The sequence below is a fragment of the Vombatus ursinus genome, unplaced genomic scaffold (assembly GCF_900497805.2).
Source record: "Vombatus ursinus unplaced genomic scaffold, bare-nosed wombat genome assembly UNPS02014812.1, whole genome shotgun sequence".
Classification (NCBI taxonomy): Eukaryota; Metazoa; Chordata; class Mammalia; order Diprotodontia; family Vombatidae; genus Vombatus; species Vombatus ursinus.
The window spans coordinates 52665556-52691466 of record NW_020954590.1 but is presented as its reverse complement, the minus strand read 5'-3'; the positions used below and the strand labels follow the sequence as shown (position 1 = coordinate 52691466).

Here is a 25911-nt window from a genome sequence, read left to right as displayed (position 1 = left end):
TATTCATTTTAAAGAAATTTCTCCAGGGAAACTTAGGTACTTTATCTATCTTCTTATATATTCATAACAAAATCTCAAAGTATTCTCCCTAACCTCAGCAAGTAGAACTATATCCAGTGCATATGATTAATATTCAGTTACCTTAGTATACAGTGTAAACTATGATTTTTTTCACTAGGTAAAAGAGGCTGTTCTCTGCCTCATTTCTTACCTAGCCTTAATCACTGAATGGGTATTGCCTCAGACAGACTGAGACCTGTTAAGGACCTTAGCTTAAAAAGGTCAAGGTCTTCTACTGCATTCTGGGCCATCTCCAATCATTCTGATCTGTATCCAACCACTGGACTCAGATGGCTCTGGAGGAGAAAATGAGGCTGGTGACTTTGCACACCTCTCTCACTTAAATCTAATTCACTTGCAAGTCATGGCATCACCTCCCTGAGGTCATGGTCCTCTTCAAGAATGAAGGACAAACAAGCCATGAATATCAAATGTTAATGTTCTAAAGTGTCTGAAATATTCTTTCAGAGACATACAACTCTCCTGACCCTTTCCCTGATTCATCACATTCTGTACAACTGCAGAATCTGAGTCACTGAAGCTCAAGGCAGGAAGGAACCTTAATGGCATCTGATTCAACCTCGACTTTAACAAGAATCCTTCTTATTACATACTCAACAATTAGTCATCCTGAAGATCTTCAGTGAGGGTGAGCCCACCACCTCCTGAGGCAGTCTTTTTTTTTTTTTTTGTAGTTTTAATTGTTAGGAAGTTTTTCCTTGCATAAAGCCTGACTTTGCCTCTTTGCAACTTTTCTTTAAAAGGATAACTTCTCTCAGCAACAATCCAAACTTACGCTGGCAAAAAGGGAAGTTGTAGAATCCTTCCGCACAGTGCTCACAGTTTTCACCATGGAAATTCAACTTGCAAAAGCAGCGACCTGTGCCCTGTTCACAGCCATCTGTATACTCAGGGTTACAGCTACAGGCTGGACAGAGATTGAAGTTAAAAATAATAACAACAATTAATTTGTTGCCCTTTGGCAAAGCAAGTACACTAAGTACCAATATTTCTCAGGCAATATCTAATACAGTATCATCATCTTATCATTATTATTGTTTTGGTTATTAATATCATTATAATTATTTTAATCGTTCAGAGGCAGCATGAGGTAATAGAGAGTTGATCTGAGGGTCTGGAAGACTTAGGTTCCAGCTCTTCTTCTAGCACATTGTAGCCGCATAACCCTAGTTGTTTAACCTCTCAATATCCCCAAAGAACAACTTTCCAAAGCTAGATCGCACAGCAGATTTGCATTGGTTGAGGGAATTTGTTCACTGAGAATTCCCTACATCTGGGAAATTGAAGGTCCAGTCCAAAACTTATCATTCTTACTTTACAAAGGAAAGCAATCTAGCTTTTTCCATTTCAGACATGATTCACATTTACTAAATTTTACAAAGATATTGTTTAAATTCACATTTACTAAATTTTACTAGTTTATTGTTTAGCTGTAAATGACCATACAAATGGTCATTTCAGTCGTGTTTGACTCTTCATGACCGCATTTGGGGTTTTCTTGGTAAAGATGCTGGAATGGTTTGCCATTTCCTTCTCCAGCTCATTTGACAGATGAGAAAACTGAGGCAAATAGAGTTAAGTGACTTGCCCAGAGTCACACAGCTAATAAGTGTCTGAGGGCAAATTTGAGCTCAGGTCCTCATGACTCCAAGATGGGTGTTCTATCCACTGCGCCACCTAGTTAAACTTCACCAAAAAAAAAAAAAAGCATTCATGTACAGAAACATACATATGTGTGTTTATCTTTGGTGAGTTTCCTACTAACAACTCTAAAGATTGTTCTATTATTTCCCAAGACAGTTAAATAAAAGGAGTGATTATCTAATTAAAGTAAATAAGTATTTATGAAACATTTGCCATGTGCCAGGAACTGGGCATTCATAGTAAAAATTAAGGAGTTCCAGTCTTTAAGGCTCTTCCATTCTGTTGAGGTAAAATAACATGGAGCCCTTTCTAGGTCCTCTTCCTGACTCTTTGGACTTAGCCACCATACCATAGCTATCTTCTCACCCTGGAAGATCCTTTGGCCTTGTGGCCTGCTCTACCCCATTGATGAGTTTCACTCAGAACTTCCATTTTTGAGGAACAGCTAAGACCATCCATCTTTTAGTCCTTTCTTGTCCCCACTCCTGACTCTCCAAGCTTCACCACCATGCCCCTGAGTAGGGACTTTCTTTCTGCCACCCCCCCCACCTGTTTTACTGTTCTCTTTTATGTTCAATCTTCTCACATTAAAATGTAAGTTCCATGAAGGCAAGGACTGTCTTTCCTTTAGCACAGCCTGGCACATATAGAATGCTTAATAAATGCTTATTGACTTGACATAGAATATTAAATACAAAAAATACAGAGCAATGGGGGAGATCAGGCATCCCAAAGCAGGTAGAACTTAAGCTGAGCTTTGAAGGAAATTAGAAATTCTAAGACCAAGAGGTGAGAGTGCTTTCTAGTTATGGAGAATGGCATGTACTGGGACCAGCAAAGAAGACCAGTGTGGCTGAAATAGAAAACTTGTGATGGAAAGTAACAAAGAACAAGTCTAGAAAGGTATTCTAGACCCAGATTATGACAAGATTTAACAAACAAATAGATAAATCTGTATTTTATCCTAGAGCAGAGAGAGCCATTTGAGTTTCTTAAACTGAAGAGTGACATGGTCAGATTTGTGCTTTAGGAATATCCATTTGGTGGCTGTGTGGAGGATGGACTAGAGAGGGGAGAAGCAGGAAGTAGGGAGACCAATTTTAAAACTAGTGCAGTAGTCAGGACAAGAGGTGAAGAGGGCCTGAACAATGGTGGTAGCCATGTAAATGGAGAAAAGGATGATGGATGTGAGATATACTTTGGAGGTAGAGTTGAAAAGATTTGGTAACTGATTGGATATTAGAAGTGAATCAGAGAAACAGATGACTTGGAGGTCACAAAAAAGATGAAACTTGACTGGGTGGTTTTTCTAATGTCAGCTAACACAGTTGTGAAACAAAAACAAGTAGAGAAGACTTACGCATACAGCCATGGAGAGCTTCTACTGGAACATTGTAAGGACGGTAATAACCTTGAACACACTTTTCACAGTTTACACCAGCTGTGTTGTGCTAGAAAGAAACAAAAGAAAGGTAAGGCAGAACACCAACAAGAGGCCTGCTTTTCTTAGGATCCAAAGTGAAAAACCAAGATATATTTCTATCACATTCCCTTGCAAAGTTCATTGTAATTTTATTTTTTAGTAAATACACCTGACCTTGAACCTCTTTGGGCATCAGTTCACTCATCCATAAAATGAAGATGTTGGACTAGATGACCCTGAAGGTCCCTTCCACCACAGAATAAGCCTAACACAATTGAGAAGAAAGCTGTACTACTGAAAGATTTTTTCAAAGCATAGGTAACAGTTGTAGGCAAAGGCATGCTAGTAAATATTTAACAATCATCTCTCTGGGGGGAAAAATGTACACATGACACATTTTTAACTTCCTTTCTTAAGTCTAGGTAATTAACAAATAATAAATCAAGCTCTGATTCATAGTGCTCGGTGATTTCTGAGGTGTAAATGAATATTTTCACCATGAATATTTAATAAGCAGCTCTTGCTAGCTGGTATGAGCTGGCTCCATACAACCCTGGCTGGGAATTACAACAATAAATCAATCTAGGAATCACTAAGTTTCACTACAGTCCTCCCATATTATTCACAGTAGTTTCATTCTGAAGAACTGACAAATAACATGTTATAGGGGTAACTAGGTGGTCCGGTGGACAGAGCTCCAGGTCAGCAGTCAGGAAGACTTCAGTTCAAATCCAGCCTCAGACGCTAACTAATTTTGTGACCTTGGGCAAGTCACTTAACCCTGTTTGCTTCAGTTTCCTGAACTAAAGAAAGAAATGGCAAACCACTCTAGTATCTTCTCCAAGAAAACCTCAAATGGGGTCATGAAGAATTGGACGTGATTGAAACGATGGAACAACAACAACGCAATGTCACATCATGATTTAGTTTGAGAGGAAAATATTTAAGATGTATATTTATATTTTTCCAATGCCCAGAGAAGCAGGATGTGCCCACCCCTCCTGTACCATTGGTTCTTATGTTATTGCTCTTTCTTCATGAAAACATTTTCAGAAGTTTCCATTACATAAATGGAAAAAGTCTGCATATGTGTCATCAGAAGAACTCATGTTAAAATACATTAGGTCTGCTAATTATGCTTCTTTGCTAATGCTTTAATTGCTATAAAATCAAATTATAAGCAACAATTTCCCGGAATGAGACACCATGAATTCAGTTCCATTTTGCTTCTTTCTATTTCAGAAATAATCAGGGAAGCACATCCATTGTCTAATGAAAGAAATAGCGATAGGAAGTCGGGACCCATGTGATAACCCCTGGTGAACACAAGGGCCTACACAAAATGACCAAAGGGAGGACAAAGATCCTTTCTTATTTTCTCCCCTAGAACGGAGAATTTTAGTAACTTCAAAATCCTATTTATCACCACTCCTTGTCCTGTGGGCTATAATCAGAATTCTTTTTAATTCACTTTAACAGTGAAGCCCAAAGCACTAGATAACGCATAACCTCGCTGCACATTTCTCTCCTTTTCCAAATGAAGGATATAAATGTTTCAAGCAAATACAAAACTGCTGCTCTCCAGGCCTCCTCACCCACCAAATATCAACAAATAACACAGAGAGAGAGAGAGAGACCGGGAGACAAAGAAAGAGACAGAGACAGAGAGACCAAGAGACAAAGAGAGACAGAAACAGAGAGACGCAGAGACAGAGAGAGACAGAGACAGAAAGAGAGGGAGAGAAAGAGAGGGAGAAAAAAGGGGGAGAGAGAGAAAGAGAAAGAGAGAGAGAGAGAGAGAGAGAGAGAGAGAGAGAGAGAGAGAGAGAGGCTCTTTTTAATGGTCAATCCCATTTCCCCTCTCCTGCACAAGGCTATTTAATGACACAATTGGGATGAAATATGGAGGAGCAGAATCAATTATTTCTACCATGCACCTGACAAGTGACTATCTCGGACCGCTTGAAGACCTGCCTGAGGCAGCCGATGCCCCTTTTGCCTCTACTTATTCCCCCTCTCCCTTTTTTTAGTTCTAAAGATTAGGAAGTTTTTCCTTATATCAGGGTTGAATCTGCCTCTCCAAAACTTCCACTTCAAGTAATGTGGTGCAGCAGATGGTGGTCCAGAGTGCCGGACCTGCAGTCAGAAAGACCTAAGTTCAGATCCATCAGACATTTACTTAGCCATGTGATCCTGGGAAAATCATGTAACCTCTGCCTCAGTTTTCTCATCTGTAAAATGGAGATAATAATAGCATTTACCTCCCAGGGCTGTTGTGGGGATAAAATGAGATCACATGTGGAAAGCACTTTGTGCTTTAAAGTACTATACAATGCTAGCTACTATTACTGTCTTGATTCCCCCCACTGGCGCCAGGCAGAAATAGTCTAGTGCAATGAGGATAAAGAAAAGAGGAAAAGTGTACCACAGAAAAGGGTTTTTAAGGCATTGGTAACAACAATGGCTTACAACAATTCATCAATAAAACCCCCAGAGTATTAAGAAGCAAACAAGTTGGTTTTTGAAGATGAATAGCAAATACCACAATTTGCCTTTAGCTAATATCAGTGGTTATTCTCCAGGGACTGTGGCAAAGCCTGGTGGTAATTATGGTTACCATGGCATCATTTGGCATACAGATGGCATCATTTCAGCCATAGAAAATACAGGTAGGGATGCAAGAATGCAGAAGCACAAGTATACTAATCTGAATTTGTGGCATGAGTCCTCCTTTTTTCTGTCAACAGAACAATCTCACCTTTACACAAATAGATAAAGATATATCTGTATATACACACACACATATATATACTTACATATATATGTATATGTATACACACACACACACCCCATTGGCCTTCATATTTTAAAAAATATTGGGACTGACACCATCACTATACATGGAGGTCATTGTATAGACTGTCGTCTGGTTAACTTCTCTCCAGGCCTTCTCACCCACCAAATATCAACAGGCCTGTCACCGGTTGAGGCTCTGTCTCTCCCCAGCGTCTGGCTAGCCAACAGGCTACATGGGGATATTGTTCAAAATGACTCACCCCATCTGACAGCTCACCTTGACTGGTCCAGAGAAAGTGTTTACCCCCAATTAACAACATCTATGTTGGAGTATCTGAAATCCTTCAGTCCATCATCCCAGTGCTTCTTATGCTCACCTTGTTCAAGATCACCTCATTCTGTCTGTCTTTATATGCTACTGCCTCTCTGGGAGATTGCACTCTAGTTGAGCAGATTAAATACATGAAAAGTAACTAAGAACAACAGGTACTATGTAAGTACCACATAGTGGGTAAAGCCAGTAAGAGTTTCACTAACACAGGAAGGAAGGATCAGTGGTGGAGGTTGGTAGGTTCTGTATACGGAGAAAGAGGAAACTGAACGGAACCTTTCATGCTGCAGAGGGAAGAGCGTAGGCTCTCATTCCAGACAGGGGAGACATGGGATGGTTGATAAAATGTTGGACGTTGAGTCAGGAAGACCAAGACTTAAATTCTGTCTCAGATACTTAGCTATGTGACTCTGGGCAAATCACTTAACCTCTATAGCTTCATCTGTAAAATGAGAGGGTTGGATGAAATGGCCTCTAAGATTCCTTCCAGCCTCTAAATCTATGAATCCCACGTGGCACTGTGGATAGAGCACCAGGTCTGGAGTCAGGAAGACCTGAGTTCAAATCCAGCCTCATATACTTGCTAGCTATGTGACCTGGGCAAGTCACTTAACCCTGTTTGCCTCCATTTCCTCATCTGTAAAATGATCTGGAGAAGGAAATGGCAAACCACTCCAGTATCTTTGCCAAGAAAACCCCAAAAGAGGTCATGAAGATTCAGACACAACTGAAAAAACAATTTAACAACAACAAAATCATCCTATTTGTTCATATTATGAGGCAATAAGAGGCAAAGAAGACAGAGAAATGTGAGATTTGCCACGACATATTACGTTTGAATTTATAAAGCACAAGTCATAAAGGCTTGTTAATTCCTCCTAGGCAGTATGCCTATAATTCACATAGCTACTAATCAATGACTTGTAATGCTTTGAGTTATCTAGGGCACCTGGCTATGTGTGACTATGGAAGTGTCATGACTATGGAAGTCTCAGAGCATTAATCAAGTCAATCAGACCCATCTCTAAGGTACAAGGAATTAGGATAACTGTAGCTGGGCCACCACATTGAAACCCCATAACTGCTGTTGTGACTGATGACTGGGAAGTGATTCAGGAGCACAGACAGTAGGGTGGAAACAGGTGACTTGGTGAACTAGTTCAAAAGAGACCAAAATTTTTTCTGCTAACTATCATTTTATATCTCTTCTGCCCTTTGTGACAAAACTACTTGAGAAGGTCATCTACAATAGATGTCTCCATTTCTTCACCCCTTATTCTCTCTTTACCCCCTACAATTCAGCTCCTACCCTCATCATTGCACCAAAACTGCTCTATCCACAGTTACTAATGATCTAACTGCCGAATCTAATGGTCTTTTCTCAGCCCTGATTCTCCTTGATCACCCTCTTGATTCTCTCTTCTCCCTAGGCTTTCAGGACATCACTCTTCTGGTTTTCCTCTGACCTATCTGACCGCTCCTTCTCGGTATCCTTTGCTGAATCCCCATCCAAGTTATGCCCAATAATTGTGGCTGCCCCAAAGGGCTGTCTCCTGGATCCTCTTCTCTTCTCCCTCTAAACTACTTCACTTGGTGAGCTCGTCAGCTTCCATGGATTTAATTATCATTTCCATGCTTATGATTCTCAAATCTACCTATCCAGTTCTACCCTCTCTGCTGACCTTCAGTATCCCAACTCCAACTGCCTTTCAGACATCTCAAATTAAATGTCTACTAGATGTCTTAAATTCAACATGTCCAAAACTGAATTCATTGTCTTCCCCCCAAACCCTCCCTACCTCCTATCTTCTCTATTAATTTAAGAGGGTAATACCATTCTTCTATTTCCCCAGGCTTACAATTTAGGTGTCATCCTTTACTGCTGCCAATCTCTCATCTCCCGTATCTAACTTGTTGCCAATGCCTGTCCTTTGAACCTTTACAGCAACTCTCAAATATGTCCCCTTCTCTCTTCTGATACTGCCACCACTCTGGTGTAGGCCCTTATCACCTCATGCCTGGCCCATTGCAATAGATATTGTACTACCCACTGCTGATGAGTCTGCCTGCCTCAACTTTCTCTCCACTCCAACCCATCCTCCATTCAGTTGTCAAAATGATTTTCCTAAAGTACAGGTTAGATCATGTCACACCCCAACCCCTACCCCATTCAATAAACTCCAGTGGCTCCCAATTGTCTCCAGGATCAAATGTTTGGTGTTCAAAGCTTTTCATGACACCCCCCCCCCCCCAACACACACACCTTTGCAGTCTTGTTATACCTCATTCCTACCCACATATTTTTTGATCCGATGACACTGACCTCCTGGCTGTTCCACAAACAAGACCCTCTATCTGTCCTCTACAGTAATCTTCACCCGCTGTCTCCTATACTTGTTATCCTCTCCCTCTTCATTGCCTCCTGGTTGCTCAGGCTTCCTTCAAGTCTCAACTAAAATCCCACATTCTTTCCCAATTCCTCTTAATTCTAGTATCTTTTCCTCTGCTAATTATTTCCTTTTTATCCTGTACATAGTTTGTTTGAATGTATTTTTGTTACTTGTCTCCTCCATTAGATTGTGAGCTTCCTCAAGGGCAGGAACTGTCTTTTGCCTTTCTTCATATTCCCAGTGCTTAGTACTATTCCTGGCACATAGAAGGCACTTAATAAATGCTTATTGACTATCATCAAAGCAAAAATTCATGAAGCTCTCCCTCCCTTTCCCATTAAGCTGCACGTTACCCTTTTGTAATGTCTTTTTTTCTTTGTAATGTCTTTTCTTTCTTTCATTTTAATCTTATTTCATCTGCATAAAAAAAATTGTCAATGACCAGCCCTATAAATTTGTTGTGAATACATATCTTTCTAGATTTAGTAATGGGTTGTGTGTTCCCTTGTGAAAAGTTCTACAGCCAATATGGTTTTGTCTGTATATAAATGGAATCCCAGGATAAATCCCAAACTGGGAAGACCCTAGTCCAACCAATTCATTTTATAGATGACAAAACAACTCCATAAATATTAAGTGGTTCCTCCAAAGACATCTAGGTAGTAAATAGCAGAGCAGGGACTGGAATCCAGGTTCTCTGATTCTGAATCCATTATTCTTTCTACAGTTTCTCTAAAATTACTCATTTGTTTTAGAAATTTAAGTCAACCTTTGACCCAGAAATACCACTATTACGTCTGTATCCTAAAGAGATCAAAGAAAATGGAAAAGACCTACTTTTAGAAAAATATTTCTAGCAGCTCTTTTTGTGGTAGCAAAGAACTGGAAATTGAGGGGATACCTAACAACCAGGGAATGGGAGAACAAGTTGTGGTATATGATTGTGATGGAACACTATTGTGCTCTAAGAAATGATGAGCAGGGTGCTTTTAGAGAAACCTGGAAAGACTTAAATGAACTGATGCAAATGAAGTGAGCAGAACCAGGAGAACAGTACACAGTAAGAGCAATATTTTATGATGTTCAATTGTGAATGACTTAGCTATTCTCAGCAATACAATGACCCAAGACAATTCTGAAAGATTTATGTTGAAAACTGCTGTCCATCTCCAGAGAGAGATCTGAGGAATTTAATGCAGATTGAAGCATACTTTTTTTTACTTTATTTTTCCTGAGGGTTTTTTTGGGGTCTGTTTTATTTTGCAACATGGTTAATACTGAAATATGTTTTGCATGACTTCACATGGATACTTCATATCAAAATATTTACCTTCTCAAGGAGTGGGGGAGGAGTGGGATGGAGGGATAGAATTTGGAACTCAAAATTTTTTAAATTGAATGTTAAAAAAATTGGGGAAATATTTAATGAAATAAATGAAAATATATTAAAAAAGAAAGTTGAGTCAGGATACACATAGAGGAAGAATGAAGCTAAATAAACTTTCCTACTAAATTTCAACTATCATTCATTAACCACTAATTTCATCTTTATTTTCCTTTTTCTGTAAGGAGAAATGTTTAACATATCCGAGCAAAAGAGGTATTTCCTAAGTCCTCTTATCTTGTCCTCTATCAGAGAAATCAGCTAGTACTTGCAGCATATATAATTAATTGGTCATTTCCTTAGGCAAAAGCACAAACTTAGCACATATACTCCAGGTAGAGATAACTACAGAAACAATTCCCACAATGTGAATTTTTTTTAGATATCTAAATGAACTAATATCCCTTCCATACCTTGCCCCAAAATTGCCCCACCTGTTTCCATACCTATTTGCATTGCTCCTATCAAGTGCTACTCATAAATTCCCTGACTTCTTTTAGCTATTAAAGTGCCAACCAGTTGGAGAACATTGTCAATTTTCAAGGCCATTGTCTGCTACTTCTACCTCTCTCTCCTCAATATTTTTCCTCATGAGGTACCTAAGAAAATCCTTCCTACCTCTTTCGGAAGGTATAGAATTCCTGAAGAAATAGACTATTGTGTAATAATCATATTCCACACTATTTTGCTCACTTGCTCCCACCTCTTTCTATATTTGTTTTTGTATTCATAGTGTTCCTGGGTCACTAGCCATGACCTATTAATGGAGAGGAGAAGCACTAGGCTAGATAGAGTCAGGTTATTTAAGGATATTAGAAGGGGGGGATCAGGGGGAGTGTTCGATAAGCAGATAAACACAATAAATTGTTGAGGAAGCTAGGTGTCTTGTCTGTAAAAAGTATAATTTCCATAAATTTACCCAAAATTAAGTTGTAAATGGTCATGGCACCAACAAGAACATGTGGTGTTCCTGAGATATTTTCTTACTTCTTTATTTATATAGAAGCCCTATCTCAGTGAAGATACGATCATTACTACTACTAATACTAACTCACATAAATGTACTTTACAATTTACAAAGTGATTTCTTCGTAACAACCCCATGAGACTGGTGGTAGTGCAAAAACGATTTTCCTCATTTTAGAGAAGAGGAAGCTAAGTGTCAGAGAAATTTGGTGACTTGCCTACAGTCACGCAGCTAATCAGTTCATAGGATTTTAGGGTGATGAACTAGATTCAGTCCTTCCAATCTTGAACATGACAAAATTGAGGCCCAGAGAGGTTTGCTCAAGGTCACACAGATAATACTGAGACGCAAACCCAGATCTTCTAATTCCAAATCTAGTCTGAGCCTGAGCCCAAACCCAAACTGTCCAAGTCCACTTTCAATCAACAACAGTTTTCACCCCTGCATCTCTGATAATGATCTTTGGCTGTAGTTGATGGGTAGGGCTTTTTTGATTCATGCTGGTACATACTGGCGAATTGTCAGCCCACAGGCATAGTGTACTGGTAACAACAGTCCTACATGATAGTGAGGTGCCTTTCAGATCAAAGGATTTGCTGTTAGCAGGATGATTTTGTCAAAAGCACTATTTCTGCTTAGACCTCATGGTGATAAAGTTCAACGGTGTGGTGACTTAGAAAAGAACCTGTCCCTAGAATCCAGAAAATGGTCAGAACCGAGAAAGGACATCCCCAACTCTTAATCTTTGATGTAAAACATCTAGAAAGCCAAGGAGAACAGTGTACGGAAGGAGATTGAAATCCATGGAGCAGAGTGAAAACTTGGCTCAGATATTCTCTCCCTCAGGAAAGGGGCCCAAGTCTGCATTTTAAATATGCGAGAAAAACAATCCACAAGAATCAAAACAGAGTGGGGGTACTTCAGTCTTAAGCAGGGCTTGTTACAGTTTTATTAAAGGAAGAAAGATCAAGAAAGGGTCCTTTCTTCTGGAAGTGCTATACCTTTTGCCTTCTTTCCTTGGGGCTGTTTGATGATGAATGTGGCATTAGAGATACTTTTACTAAATAAAGGTCAAACTTCAGGATACCTATTTTAAAGTTCAACAGAAGGGGGAAAATGCAACTTGCCCCAACAAGATGTCAGTAACTTCATGTGGAAAAGAGCAACTAAAGACAGGAAAAAAAAAATACTCGCAAAGGCAGTACAGGGTATCCTCATCCTCTTCTGAGATTAGTACCTCGTTATTTATATGATGTCTCTCCCATTAAAATCTGAGCTCCATCAGAGCAGGGACTGGCTCCCCTCTATTTGTATCCTCAGTGCTTGGCACATAATAAGCATTTCAAAAATGCCTATTTACTAAGAAAATTATTCAAAGCTGTCCTATTTTTTTGTGTTTCCTAAATGTCCTTTTGTTCTTTTCTGTTCATCTTTTTTAAATGATGATGACACTCTTTTCTTTCTTTTCTTCTTTGTTTTGGCATTTTTTTTAATAAATCCTGCCCTGCTCACTCCCACTTGTCATGATTCCACCTATTATGATCTGCTATAGTTCATGTGATTCTTCCCAGGTTTCTTTGAATCTAACCCTTTCATCATTTCTTATGGCACACTAATATTCCATTATGTTTACATACTGTAATTTAGGGGCAGCTGGGTGGTCTAGTAGATAGAGCACTGGGGCTGGAATCAGGAAGACCTGAGTTCAAATCCAGCCTCAGACATTTCCTAGCTATGTGACACACACACACACACCCAGCATGTCACTTAACCTCTAAATGCCTCAATTTCTTCAACTGTAAAATGAGGATAAGACCACCTACCTCACAGAGTTGCCATGAGGCTCAAATGAGATGATATTTATAAAGTCCTCAGTATAGTGCCTGGCATATAGTAGGTGCTTATTTCCCTCTAATAATTTATTCATTCATTCCCTAATTAATGAATTACGTAATTTTAGTTTCCAGGTCTTGGCTACAGTATTTATGCATATGGGTCCTTTTCCCCTTTGTTTGCTCTCTTTGGGATATATGTATAGTAGTCGTATCACTGAGTCAAAGGTTATGCACAACTGAGTGACTTTTTTGGGTATAATTCCAAAGTGCTTTCTCGAATGACTAGACCAATTCACAACTCTGCCAAACAGTTCATTGGCATGCTTGTTGTCCCACATCCTCTCCACCAAATGTTATTTCCTTTTTGGGTCATCCAATCAAATTGGTATGATATAGACCCTCAAAGTTGTTTTAATTTACATTTCTCTTATTATTAATGATTTGGGGCATTTTTTCATATGGTTGTGGCTTAGCTTAGAATTCTTCATTGAGAACTACTAGGTTCATGTTCTTATATATTTAAATCAGTTCCCTATATATCTTGGATATCAGACTTTATCAGAGAAGCTTGCTGTGAGGTTTCTACTCCCCCCACCCCCACCCCAAAATTTCCTTTTAATTTTAACTGAAATTATTTTGCCTGTGCAAAATGGTCTTATGTGATTAAAATGGTTTGTTTTATTTCCTGGGGTCCCCTTTGCCCTGTGTTTGCTAAAGAACTTGTTCTCTATCAATAGTTGTAAGAAGTATCTATTACTTTCTGGCTCCTCTAATCTGTTTAAAATGTGATTTTTTTTAAAAATCTAGGTCTTATGTCCCATTGTAGCTTATTGTGGTGTGTGATGTGAAATGTTAATCTAAATCTAATTTTAACCAGACTTTTCCAGTTTTCCCAATAATTTTTTTTCAAATAGTTTTCCCTTTTTATCCAAGTAGTTGGGGTCTTTGGGTTTAATACTATACTGCTATAGTGTTATGTGAATTATTCAGGACAAGTGATAATTTTGGTATGCTTTATTTGGTGAAAGCACTGGCCATGCATGTGTGATTCAACTGCATGAGGCTGGCTCAAAACATCTATTATCTTGGCCAAACAAAACCATATTGGGCTCATTTCCCTACCTTTCATTCTCTGGCATATGAATTCTGGATTTTATGTACCATAACTAACTGATTCTTATTAATATTTTGTAAATTCCCACATAGAGCATTTAAGGTACCACTATGACCCAAATGACTTAACCCTTTGAAGCCTAGAACTACTATCCTGGAACCTTCATTGTCCAGATTGGTGATTTTCTCAGTTTCCAACTACATTTAGGTTCAGCTCCAGTTAAGAGTGAAGTTTCACTTCACTCCCTGGCCATCTTCTCACCAGTTGCCCTAAGGTCTGGGCCAGATATCATGTCCCAGAGAACTTTCACCAATAAAATTCCTTCTCTAGGACCCCACAGTCCTGACTGGTAGTTCAATGATGACCCGACTCCTTTAAAAAAAACAGCAAAAAACAAACCTTCAAACTCAATGAATAAACATACATTATGTAAAACAATATAATTATTTCCTAAAAATATTGCTTATAAGAAACATGATTCAATTCTCTTGTGAATTTTAACAAAAGAAAATTTTGATAGATGTGTACTCTGGTCTTTCTTACTCCAAGTCTTCCACTAATAGAAACACATAAACAGTATAAATTATCTAACTACCATCATCTCTCTTCTGACATTAAACACACACACAATACAATTCAACCTTTGTAGAAATGAGCACATTCCCTCTTCAAAATGTCAGACAGATGTAGGGAGACTTGGGAGCAACTAGACTGACATGTGTTGTTGGCAGGGGAGGAGGCCAAAGGTCTATAGCCTCTCAGATCTTTCCAGTTGGCAGGGGTGGTTACAATTTGCATTTGAACAGAGGGGGTGAATTTCAAAATGTTTCTTTAACCCAGGGGGACTCAGTCTCTTTTCTCTTTTAGGCCTTAGAAAAATTTACGTCAGAGAATATGAGAAGACCTAAGAACTAAATTGGTTTCTGCCCATGAGTTAGGTGACAGTTGAACTGAAGGACATAAGACCAAGGCTAAGGCATTTCAGAGAAGTGTTTAGCAGTTACTTGAAGAGTTCAGAAGAAAAGAAGCAGTTAACAGAAGAGTTCTAAGCAGAGTTCAAAGGGTATAGCTGACCCTTAGTCTCTGCCTTTGCCACTGTACCTTCTGGTACAACATGGCACTGATGAATTTCTTAACCATTGGCTTGAGAGAGCTGACTGTGAAGGCTGTAGGGAGTTTCATAGTAATTGGGTGAGAATGCTGGCTGAAGGCAGAAGGAGCCTTTAGAAAAAGCCTAATCTGATCACAGTATCTCTGGAAGACTGACTTTCAGTTAGCACTGAAGCTATCCCTATAGTTGAGGCACACAGAGCCTATGCCCCGCCCCAACCCCACTGGACGGTGGAAGCAATTGGATAGCTGGTTGACAGATCAGTTGGAACAAAGATATTTCATACCTGTTGGGGTAACAGTGGAAGAAGCCCAACCAGGAGTGGTTAAGATCGAGCACTTGGTAGAAGAATAGCTGAGACTCAGTGTCTGGCAGGGGACAGCTGAGATACGACGGAGAGCGATACTTGGCATAGTGGCAACATGGTGGCATCAATCAGAGAGAGCAGCAGCTAATGAAAACTTTTAACTGCAGCATCAGAGACGTGAGTTGTCCCTCTATTTACGTGTCCTAGTCATATATGCTTCCTGCGAAAACATTCCTTCATATTGGTGCCTTGGCCACCTACGTCCACATGTGCGGTAGTCACATAATTCCTATGAGGGTCCATTTTCTCCATTGTATATGTAGTCATAGCTCAAGGTTTGTGAGCAGATGTTGTCTACATTAAATAATTTTCATGGCAATTTGATTAAAATACCTTTCTTTAAACCATTTCCCATGACTGACTGGTAAAAGTAAAACACATCAGTGAAGGTTTATGAGCTATGGTTTGGAGAGGACCATGAACCCCAAAATATCTGAACCTGGAGCAGCTAACTAGGACTCCAGAGGGAGAAGGGGGCCCTGTTAACTATACTATAGGGGCTCCTCTCAGATCTCCAATTGGGATGCCCTGGAATCCATTGAAGAAATAATCATCTGGGATCTCCATTTTGAATTCCCTATGTACTGTGGGTATCCATTGGGGAATTTTTTTTCATTCTATGATTAGTCACCAAGGTTTTCCAATATTTCTTTTTCTTTTCTTTTTAAACAGGTCAAACTTTTCAATTAACTACTGAGTTGTTATACAGTAAGTTGAGATGCCACTGACAAATAGTTTAGTCCTATAGTGACTGAGTTGTGTCTTAAAAAGAAGGGAAAAAAATATGGATGACAAAACTTTAGAACAGTGGTGTACAGCTATGCACTTGGATTTACAAAGAGGATTACTTGTTAGAGGAGTACCTCGTGACCTAACAGACAGGGACATTGAACATGTCTTACATAATGCAATAGGTATTTTGGGAAAATGTCAAGTACTGACCAAACGATATGAAGAGACAAATGTCACTTTGTCTGTTTTCTGTAAGTTGTCTGAACCCATAGACTATTCTAAAATCCCTAGTGCAATTAGAGTAGGAGAGAATACCTGGAAACTGGTCATTAGACCCCCCTCTGAGGAAGAAGAGATAGAAAGGAAGCTCAAGACTGTCCTACAAAGGGAAGGACTGTCTGAAGATGATGTGAGACATGTAGGAGGGGAGTCCAGACCTGGAGAGAGTGATCAAGATGAACCCAAGGTCGAGCAAGAATCTCAATCCGACAAATTAGGAAGCTTCTCTGGGGAAAACCCATGTCCTCCTGAAGAGGAACCATATGACTCTTGGATAAAACATGCCACTGAAATATTAAAGCAGTGGAAAGTAAATGATATGGAAAAACAGAAAAGACTAATGGAAAGTCTCAAGGGACGAGCATTTGATCTTATACGTATTTTGAAATTACAAACCCCTGATGCTACTGTGTTAGAATGTCTGCAAAAGCTAGATAAAGAGTACGGTAGTGCGGAAACTCCACAGCAAACTTATGTCCAGTTTCTTACCACCTTTCAGCACGAGGGAGAAAAACCCTCTGAGTTTGTCGTGAGGGTGGACAAACTGCTGCAGAATTTAGTTGTCAAAGGAGCGGTGAGGCCCAATGAAGTGGATGCTGTTAGACTGGCCCAAGTAAGTTCTGGACTGTTAGATGATAAAGACCTACAAGTACAAATAATTAAATTGGAAAAAGAGAAACAGCAGATTGGATATGAAGAGCTAATGGCTATAGTGAAATTGTATGAGAACACACTCGATTGTGGAAACAGAACTCCGCAACACAGAAGAATGCTTTCCAAAACATCTTCTCAGATGTTGCCTACAGAAACGAGAATGGAACCAAACCACAGTCACCCAGGCACGAAGGCCGAAACTCTTAAGATGCCTGTTGAGAAATGGAATACTGGTCGGTGCCACTTCTCCCAGAAAAAAGACAAAAGATTGTGGGGGCAGAGATCAAACAGGCCTGAAGCTAGAACATGGCCAGTAGAGCAAAGACAGAGGGGCCCCGGGATATTCTGCAGCAACTGTGGCCTAGATGGACATACAAATACAGGATGCACCCAAAGAGCAAATACAGAATTGGTTAAACAGAAGCTGATGTCCACCAGCCTGCCTTCAGTCCATAAAGATGATGGATCTGGTGATAGAAGTGAGCCTAGATCCCGAAGACCTTAAGACAGAACTCATTGCTTGTCGTGCCTGGGAATTTTCCACAAAAGGCTGTGCTATCAGGAGAGGTGAATTTTGTTGTAATCTGCCTTGCCTTGGTGGTTCCAGCACGACAAGCAACAGGAACAACTATATGAAGAAGAATTTGGAGGGAGTCTCAAGGACTCAAATTTTGTCCCCAAGAGGGTCACCTTACTGTTGAATGAAAGAAGTTGTAGCTGTGCAATGTACCATTAGTATAGCTGTATAATACACTGGATCCTATATAAGAAGTAGTGGGTGCTGCCCATGACATTCACCCAGTGAACAAGTTTAGTTAGCTATGATGTCCCAGAGAAAATGGAAGAAGGTGGGTATTTATGTCATCAGATGATAACATAAATACATCAGATACCCCCTCTCTGAGTGTCTATAACATATGTTATATATGCAAACATAATCTAGATATTATGTTCCATATTGTTAATATGTTTTGTTATATTGTTATGCTTCATTGATATATAATGTACATGTTTTATTATATTGCTAATTGCAGTGTTACAGTTATAATATTGTGTTATATATGCTAAGTGTTATGTATTACAAGGAATTTATATTTTGTTTTAAATGTATGCTCTGGTATGTATTCGGTTTAGAAGTGCTTATTATTTACACCCTTATGGGACTATATAGAACAGTTATAATAATTGCATATAAATATCTTATTTATGATGTTTATTATGCTATAAATGATATGTGCCAAAAATGTTATTCATATGCCCATGTATTTTTTACAAGTATTTTACTGGAGTAGGGGGGAATGGAGAGTAGGCTAAAGAAACTACACCTTTCCTTTCACTGGGCTTCTCAAAAGAGAGGCTTTTTACTCACAGTATCCCCCAGTGGATGTGATGAGTGAAGGAGCTGGTTAACAACTCAGCTGGAATAGAGATACAAACAACAGATACACCTGGTAGAAATCAACCAAGACAGAGCATCATGTGGGGACCAGTGAAATCTGACATTCGGCAGAAAGCAAGACCATTATGTCGTCAGTAAAAGACAGCTGCAGAAGTATCAGTTGTTCCTCCCTATATGTGACCTGCACGGGCACCCTCCCCTCATGTGTTGATAAGCTACACATACTTCCTGTGAAGGTCTCCTTCTCATCAATGAGTATATAATGTTCATAGGAGAGCGAGCTCAAAGTTTATGAGGAAAATGTTCTGTTCTTTATTTACATTGTTACTTAATTAAAAGCCTTTGTTACTTACTTTGTGTTCTATAGCTCATTGATAAAGGTAAAACATATCAATAGGGGCTTATTAGCTGTAGTTTGGAGAGAATTCTGACCCACAAAATACCTGGGACCTAGAACTTGGGGCTCAGAGTGAGGGCAAGTCTGTGGACTACACAGGAATTTCCACTACAAACTATCTGGGGGGTAAAAAAGAAATGGTTAGTTCTCCAGCTCTAACTTCTGAATATATACAGTGATTAGGAGCTCTTTACTTCACAGGGGAAGCTTATTCTATTGTTGGGGAGCAAAATTCTTATGCCAATCTAAAAATCTGCTTCTGCCCCTTGGTCCTAGTTGTGTCCTCTAGAACTACAAAAAAGAAATGCAATTCCCCTGTCATAAAGTAGAATTTTCTATATTTAAACACAGTTGTTATATTCTCCTTAAATCTTTAATATCTAGGCTAAAAATCTCTAGCTGCTTCAATATAATCTACCAGCCATCTTGTTTGCCCCCTTATGGACCCATCCTGGTTTCTAAATGCCCCTCTTAAAATGGAGCACCAAGAAACCAACATGATAGTCTTACTGGTGAAGAGTCCTGTAGATGGCTATCTCCATTCATTTGGATATTACATTTTTGTTAATAAAGACTAAGATTCTATTAAGATTTTTTGTTTTGTTTTTAGCAGCTGTGACTCACTAGTATCTCATGTCAAGCTTACTGAAGGTTCTAAGCCTTTGAGCTGTTAATGTCTATCTCCTCCATCCATTACTTGTGCATGCAAAGGACTTTACACTTATCCCTATTAAATTTCATCTTAAAAGATTCACTTCTATTATTCTAGCTTGTTGAGATATTTTTGGATCCTATTGTTCCCAAGTCAGCTCTGTGTCCTTGAGAGATCCTGTAAGTCTTCTTCTAAGTCATACAGAAAATTCTAAACATGACCCTCCAAAAAAAGCCCTGTGGCAACCTCAGTAAAGACCTTTCACATTGTGATCTGTTCATTTAAAAATTTTTGATTTTAACAAATATTAAGTGCCTACTATGTTCCAGACATTGTGCTAGGTGCTTTACAGATATTATTTTATTCAATACAACAACCCTAGGAGATAGGTGTTATTATCTCTGTTTAAGAGATAAGGAAACTGAGGCAGACAGATGTTAAGTGACTTGCCCTGGTTATATAGCTAATAAATGTCTAAGGCCAAATTTGAAGTGGACAGCTAGGTGGCACAGGGAATAGAGTGCTGACCCTGCAGTCAGGAAGATTCATCTTCGTGAGCTTAAATCTGGCCTCAGACACTAGCTGTGTGACCCTGGGCAAGTTACTTAGCCCTGTTTGCCTCAGTTTCCTCATCTATAAAATGAGCTGGAAAAGGAAATGACGAACCCCTCCAGTATCTTTTCCAAGAAAACCCCAAATGGGGTCACAAAGAGACAGGACTGGAACAAAAACAAAAATTTGAACTCAGGATTTCCTGCCTCCAAGTCCAGGGCTTTATCTACTGCACCAAGTAGCTGCCCTGTTATCAGGAGTACATGAATATGGTGGCAAATATGGCCTGGGACATTCCTCAGTCTGATTTTGCACATCTAAGAGGCAGATAAGTAGCAAAGATCTCTATACACACACACAAAAAGCAGGGAACTGTCCAATTGTAAATAATTCATTTGCCAGGGTATATCTTACCTTTCTTAGGAAATTTAAAAGACAACTATTAGCAACTCTCAATATGAAAGCTAGAATTATCTTTTTTCTAGATGCTGCTCACTTCTCATAGGATACTCTATGAGTAAATGTTAATGGTGTTTACCTCCTTTAAAAGTCCATTAAAAACAACTGTGACTTAAATAACCTCTTACCTGACAATTAATGCAGACTCCTCCACCTTCATAAACACCATGGATGTTCAAACTTCCATTAAGCCTCTCAACATCAGGATCATAGTAACAGTCCATGGCATGACCATGGCAGTTGCAAGCTAAGGAAAAAACACACTAAATTAATGCTCCACCATTGGAGGCAGGCCCTTAGTAATTTCCTGAAAATAATAGTTATTTCAGTGGCTTCCAATAAAACTTATTCTATGATATCAGGGAACAATGGGAAAGTCTAAGAAATTTCATTCTTAAGCCAATTTAAAACCATGAGAAGAGCATAGTTTTTTTAATTTGATGATAAGGGGAAGTTTTGTTTCCTGCTCCCTTTTTTAAATTAAAGTCTGCAATCAAAGCATAAGCAGGGCTTTTAAAAAGTCTCTTTCAGCACATGATCTCACCTCCAACATTACAAAGAAGGAGGCCATAACAGATAAGCTCCAAGGAGTCGGCTTCTCCACTACTGTAACCCTCCTATTATCCACATCCATCTTATCTTCTTTTCTTTTCTAATGGAAGTTTACTAAGCACTTTACATCATCCCATTTGAGACTAATAACAACCTTGGGAGGTAAGTATTACCGTATTGTAATCCCTATTTTATGGATAGGAAGATTGAGGCTCAGACATTAAATAATTTGTCCAAGACCACAGAATTAGAAAGTGTCAATGTTAGGATTCGAGCTTGGTCTTTCCAGACTCCAATTCCAGAATTCTTTCCACTAGAGTAAGGCCAGGGCAAGGGTGATGGACTGGGAAAACTGGTGGAGTAGAGAGGGATTGGAGGTCAAGGTAAGGAAAAATAAATACAGGCTTAGGATGACTGAAGAAGAGGGAGAGATGAAAGTAGAGAAGGCTATGATCAAAAAGAGGGATTTCAGATTTACAGTTCTTGGAGGTAGGTAGGGCAGTTTTGAGTAATGATGAAAATTAAGGTATGACCAACTCCATGCATGGCCATAGTGGAGTAAAGATGTAGATCACAGGAATTGAGGAGACTGATAAATTGGGAGGCCAAAAGGATACTGAAGTCCTTCAGTATGAGGAAGAAAAGAGAATGACATGGAGGCAAATAGATGACTATGGAAAGATCTGAACAGGGTGACATAGATGGGGAGTGTACTTCAAAGGAGGAAAGAGGTTACCAAGTATTAAGAAGAAGAGTATGCCTACTTCTCCTCCTGGCCCAATGAGTTAAAGGGCATGAAAGAAAGGTTAGCCTGTATTGGAGAAGGGAGACCCAAGAAATAGTATCTTCCAGAGGATACCAGAAGGTGTTTCCATGAATGCCTATCACAGGAAGAGGTCTAGGATGAAGGGAAGTTTGTTCACAACAGCACTGGAGTTCCAAAGGGCACAATGGAGAAGGAAGGTAGATAAGGATAGGGATAAGGAGGATTATGGCTAAGGTGGACTGTGATGGCTGAGGGGGAAGTGGACACAAAGGAAAGGGTTATTTCGCCCTGGCAGGCAACAGCACTGAATTATAGGGATTAGGGGAGGTAGAGATAGAAGTCTGCCAGCCATAGGAAAGGGAGAAAGCTAGATGAAAGACACTCACATCCTCTAGTCCACAGAGGTTCAGGTCCATCAATAAAGATTAAGCACCTGCTATTTGTTTTAATAACATTGGGATACAAAAAACAATATCAAGACGGCTCCTGTTCTTGAGCAACTCACAGTCTAACATGGGAGACAACATTCAAATAATTACAAACAATCAAGCTACATACAGGATAAATTGGAAATCATTGACAGATGGAGGCACCAGAATTAGGAAGGATGGGGAAAGGTTTCCTTGTAGAAGGTGGGATTTTAGCTGGGACTTGAAGGAAGTCAGGGGAGCCAGGAGGTGGAGATGCAAAGGGAAAGCATTCTAGGCTTGGGGAACAATTAGTGAAAATTCCCAGAGTCAGCAGATGGAGTGTCTTGTTCAAAGAACAATAAGGAGGTCAATGTCACCAGGCTGAAGAATGCATGATTGAGTGTAAGGTATAAGAAAATTGGAGGGCAGCATCAGTCCCTTCTTTCTCATGATTTTAGGGGACAAAAGGTTAAAGCAAGCAGGGAGATGGAGGAGGTTGCTTAGGTCAATAAATCCCTAGTGATCGATTTTCCAGCATTACTACAGGGAATGTAAATGAAATTAATAAACCAGAATGTTGATGTTGTGGGGGAAAAAAACAAAACATCAAAATCCTCACATTGGGAGCCTGCTCTTTATTCTCATACTAAGATGAAGGAGGATTGTAAATATCCAAATGCCCTACACCTCAGCTTCCAGCCTCTGGTAGTGAGGCTCCCATGATCCAACTATTCCAGCATCTTTGGTTTCTGAGTCTCCACCAGTACAGACCTCTGGTGCTTCTGGATCCCAGAACTGGGGGGCGTCTGGTGATCTTGAAGCCCCAGAAGTACAGGCTCTCTTTTACCTCCCATCTCTGAAAGCTGTCAACCTCTTGGGGCTCTAAGACTCAATTCAGATGGTCATAACCCTTTTGAAACCTCTCCTGCAAGTGACATACCTCCCTCCTCAGATTTCTCAATGGACTTTACCTCTACTTTCTGCCACCCTTCCTAATCTCCTAGTTATCCATGTACTTATCTTTCCCCTGCTCCCATCCCCATTCTCGCAGAGGGCAAGGCATGTGTCATATTGATCTAAAGATTCTCAATACTTAGAATGGTGTCTGGTATATGGTTGATGCTTTATAAACGTGTCTCAGATAAACAAAATTTCATCAAAATGAAAAATTTCAAGAGGGAAAAGCCTTTTTTCTGGATTTTTTTTTCTTTTTTTGGTGAGGCAATTGAGGTTAAGTGACTTGTCCAGACTCATGCATCTAGTAAGTGTTATGTTTCTGAGGCCAGATTTGAACTCAGGTCCTCCTGACTCCAAGGCCCATGCTCTATCCACTGCAGCACCTAGCTGCCCCTGGATTTATTTATTCATTTATTTATTTTCACCAAGAAAACTTGTATCCACTAATGGAAATTTGTAATTGTTACTTGGATCAAATTATCCAATTTTCCCTGGTAATACATGTGTGTATATATTTTAATACAATTATCTAATGAACTCAAGGAAGCAAACAAAAGCAGCCAGCTATTACACATTAGGATGTACCATTTTTTAAAGCATAAAAAAGCTTGTTGATTTTTGTTTCATTTTTGGCACCATGAAAACCAACTTTAAGTCATCTATATTTACCATGTCAGTTATTTCTTAAGGAGGATGTTTACTTTTAAACAACATAATTCAAAAGGAATTCAGAGGGTACTTGATAAATAAGCCCTAACATGTCTAGTTTCCATAGGTTACATGCAATTTTCTACCATACTGACAGCTTAAAAAAATTACACTGAAAACTTCCTTGATTTTTCACACATGCTGGATTAATGCATAGCTACCATGATTATGAAAATGCCTTTCACTGGTGTTCTAGATTTGGGGCACTAATCAAATTGCAAAATTATTGGGCTTTGATGGATTAGTCATTATTCAGAATATATGAAACTACAACCTGCAAGTCATAACAGGACCGGCCCCTACTGATCACCACCACCTCCCATTCTCAAATAATAGCTAACATTTCTATAGTAATTTAAGGCTTGCAGAGTACTTCACATATATTATCTAATTGGAAACTCATAACAACACTGGGAGGGTAGGTGCCATTATTAATTCTCATTGTATAGAAGAGGAAATTGAGGCTGAAAGAAGTTTAGTAATTTGCCCAGAGTCAGTCTCCAAAGCTTCATCAGAGAATAGAAGGGATGCCATCCAGGTGGGACTCTTGGTGGGGAAGCATTCTAGTTATTCCCTGCGTAGTTTCAACCTCCCTAGTCCTCATTTTCCTCATCTATAAATTATGAGGGTTGTTTGGACTAAATGACTTCTATTGGTCCCTTCCAGCTCCAAGTCCTTTTGATAACATCTTATAATTTCATAGACATATTGGAATATATGTATATATATATATGTATGTATGTATGTATATATGAAGGACATCTATTTGAGATAGACAAACCTACAGATAGATAGATTGATAGATATAGATGAGATAGAGATAGATAGATGCAGATGAGATAGAAATGGATATAAATGAGAGATAGATTGATAGATATAGATGAAATAGAGATAGATACAGATGAGATAGAGATGGATATAGATGAGATAGAGATGAGATAGAAATATAGATGAAATAGAGGTAGTTATAGATGATAGAGATTGATAGAGATGAGATAAATTGATAGATATGAATGAGATGGAGATAGAGATATAGATGAAATAGAGATAGATATTAGATAGATAGATAGATAGATAGATCGATAGATAGATAGATAGATAGATAGATAGATGTCCTTCGAAGGAACCACTTTGGGAGGTTATATTCTCAGTCTAGAGATGCTGATCCAGTAAAATGTGAGGACAGAGACTGCTTCGTTGTTATCTTTTTATCCCAGTGCTTGGCGTGATGCCCAGCATATAACAAATGCTTAATAAATGCTGCTTCATTGGAATGAATTGATCAAAATGCTGGGAATTTCTCTTGTGGAACTGCCCTCTGAGAGAGATTAGAAGCCACAAAAGGAAATCAATTTTGTTACTTTAAGCTCACATCTTTCTTTGTTTTGGTTTTTAACCAGAACTGGAATTACCTAGATTGAACACCCACCTCATTTAACAGATTTGATTGTGATTGATGTATCTCCTAAAAATTAAATACACTCTCGAAGGGCAAAGATTTGCCATCATTGAAACAAATCGTTTATTCATTCATTTAACAACCACTTCAAGTTCTGAAGGCATTTCCAAAAGGAGATCCCAAAATGTTCAGAACTCTAATAGCATCATTAAAATAAGTGAATTGTCTCCCAAGGTGACTACTTAGAAGGGTAAAAATGCTCCCTTGCTTGTCTAAGTTCTGGCATGTTTAGGAGGGAGATAAAATAAATACTGATTAGCCAAAAAATAAAATGAAAAAAAACAACAACAGAAAAAGATACTTCTATTAGCTCTTTCTTCCCACTTACCTTCACATTCATTGGTCCTCTCAGCTGTTGCTGGCTGCCACTGCTTCTGGTTGTATCCTGCACAGCAGTGGCCACAACTCTCCCCACAGGTATTGTGCTGGCATTCACACTGAAACCTGGGTGTTGGGAGGAAATCAGTCTCACTCTTTGGAAAACATTCAAGA

General features: G+C 39.2%; 2 protein-coding genes across 2 annotated transcripts in view; one reads left to right on the top strand and one right to left on the bottom strand.

The window, feature by feature from the left end:
• The window catches only part of LOC114053893 (laminin subunit alpha-3-like), a 325673-nt gene that overhangs the window by 213159 nt on the left and 86603 nt on the right, over positions 1-25911 (bottom strand). The window contains exons 7-10 of the mRNA XM_027877010.1: positions 25748-25863; positions 20696-20814; positions 3086-3176; positions 857-988 (exon numbers count right to left, since the gene is read on the bottom strand). Of these exons, the coding sequence (XP_027732811.1) occupies positions 857-988; positions 3086-3176; positions 20696-20814; positions 25748-25863 (458 nt within the window). The remainder of the gene's footprint in view (positions 1-856; positions 989-3085; positions 3177-20695; positions 20815-25747; positions 25864-25911) is intronic.
• Positions 16228-17613, top strand: LOC114053894 (paraneoplastic antigen Ma1 homolog). Its single transcript, XM_027877012.1, has one exon. The coding sequence runs from the start codon at positions 16228-16230 to the stop codon at positions 17611-17613; it is 1386 nt and encodes a 461-aa protein (XP_027732813.1).

Bases quoted from the DNA above. Each gene is read 5' to 3' on its own strand.
- LOC114053894 (XM_027877012.1), top strand. From the start codon at position 16,228: ATGGATGACAAAACTTTAGAACAGTGGTGTACAGCTATGCACTTGGAT.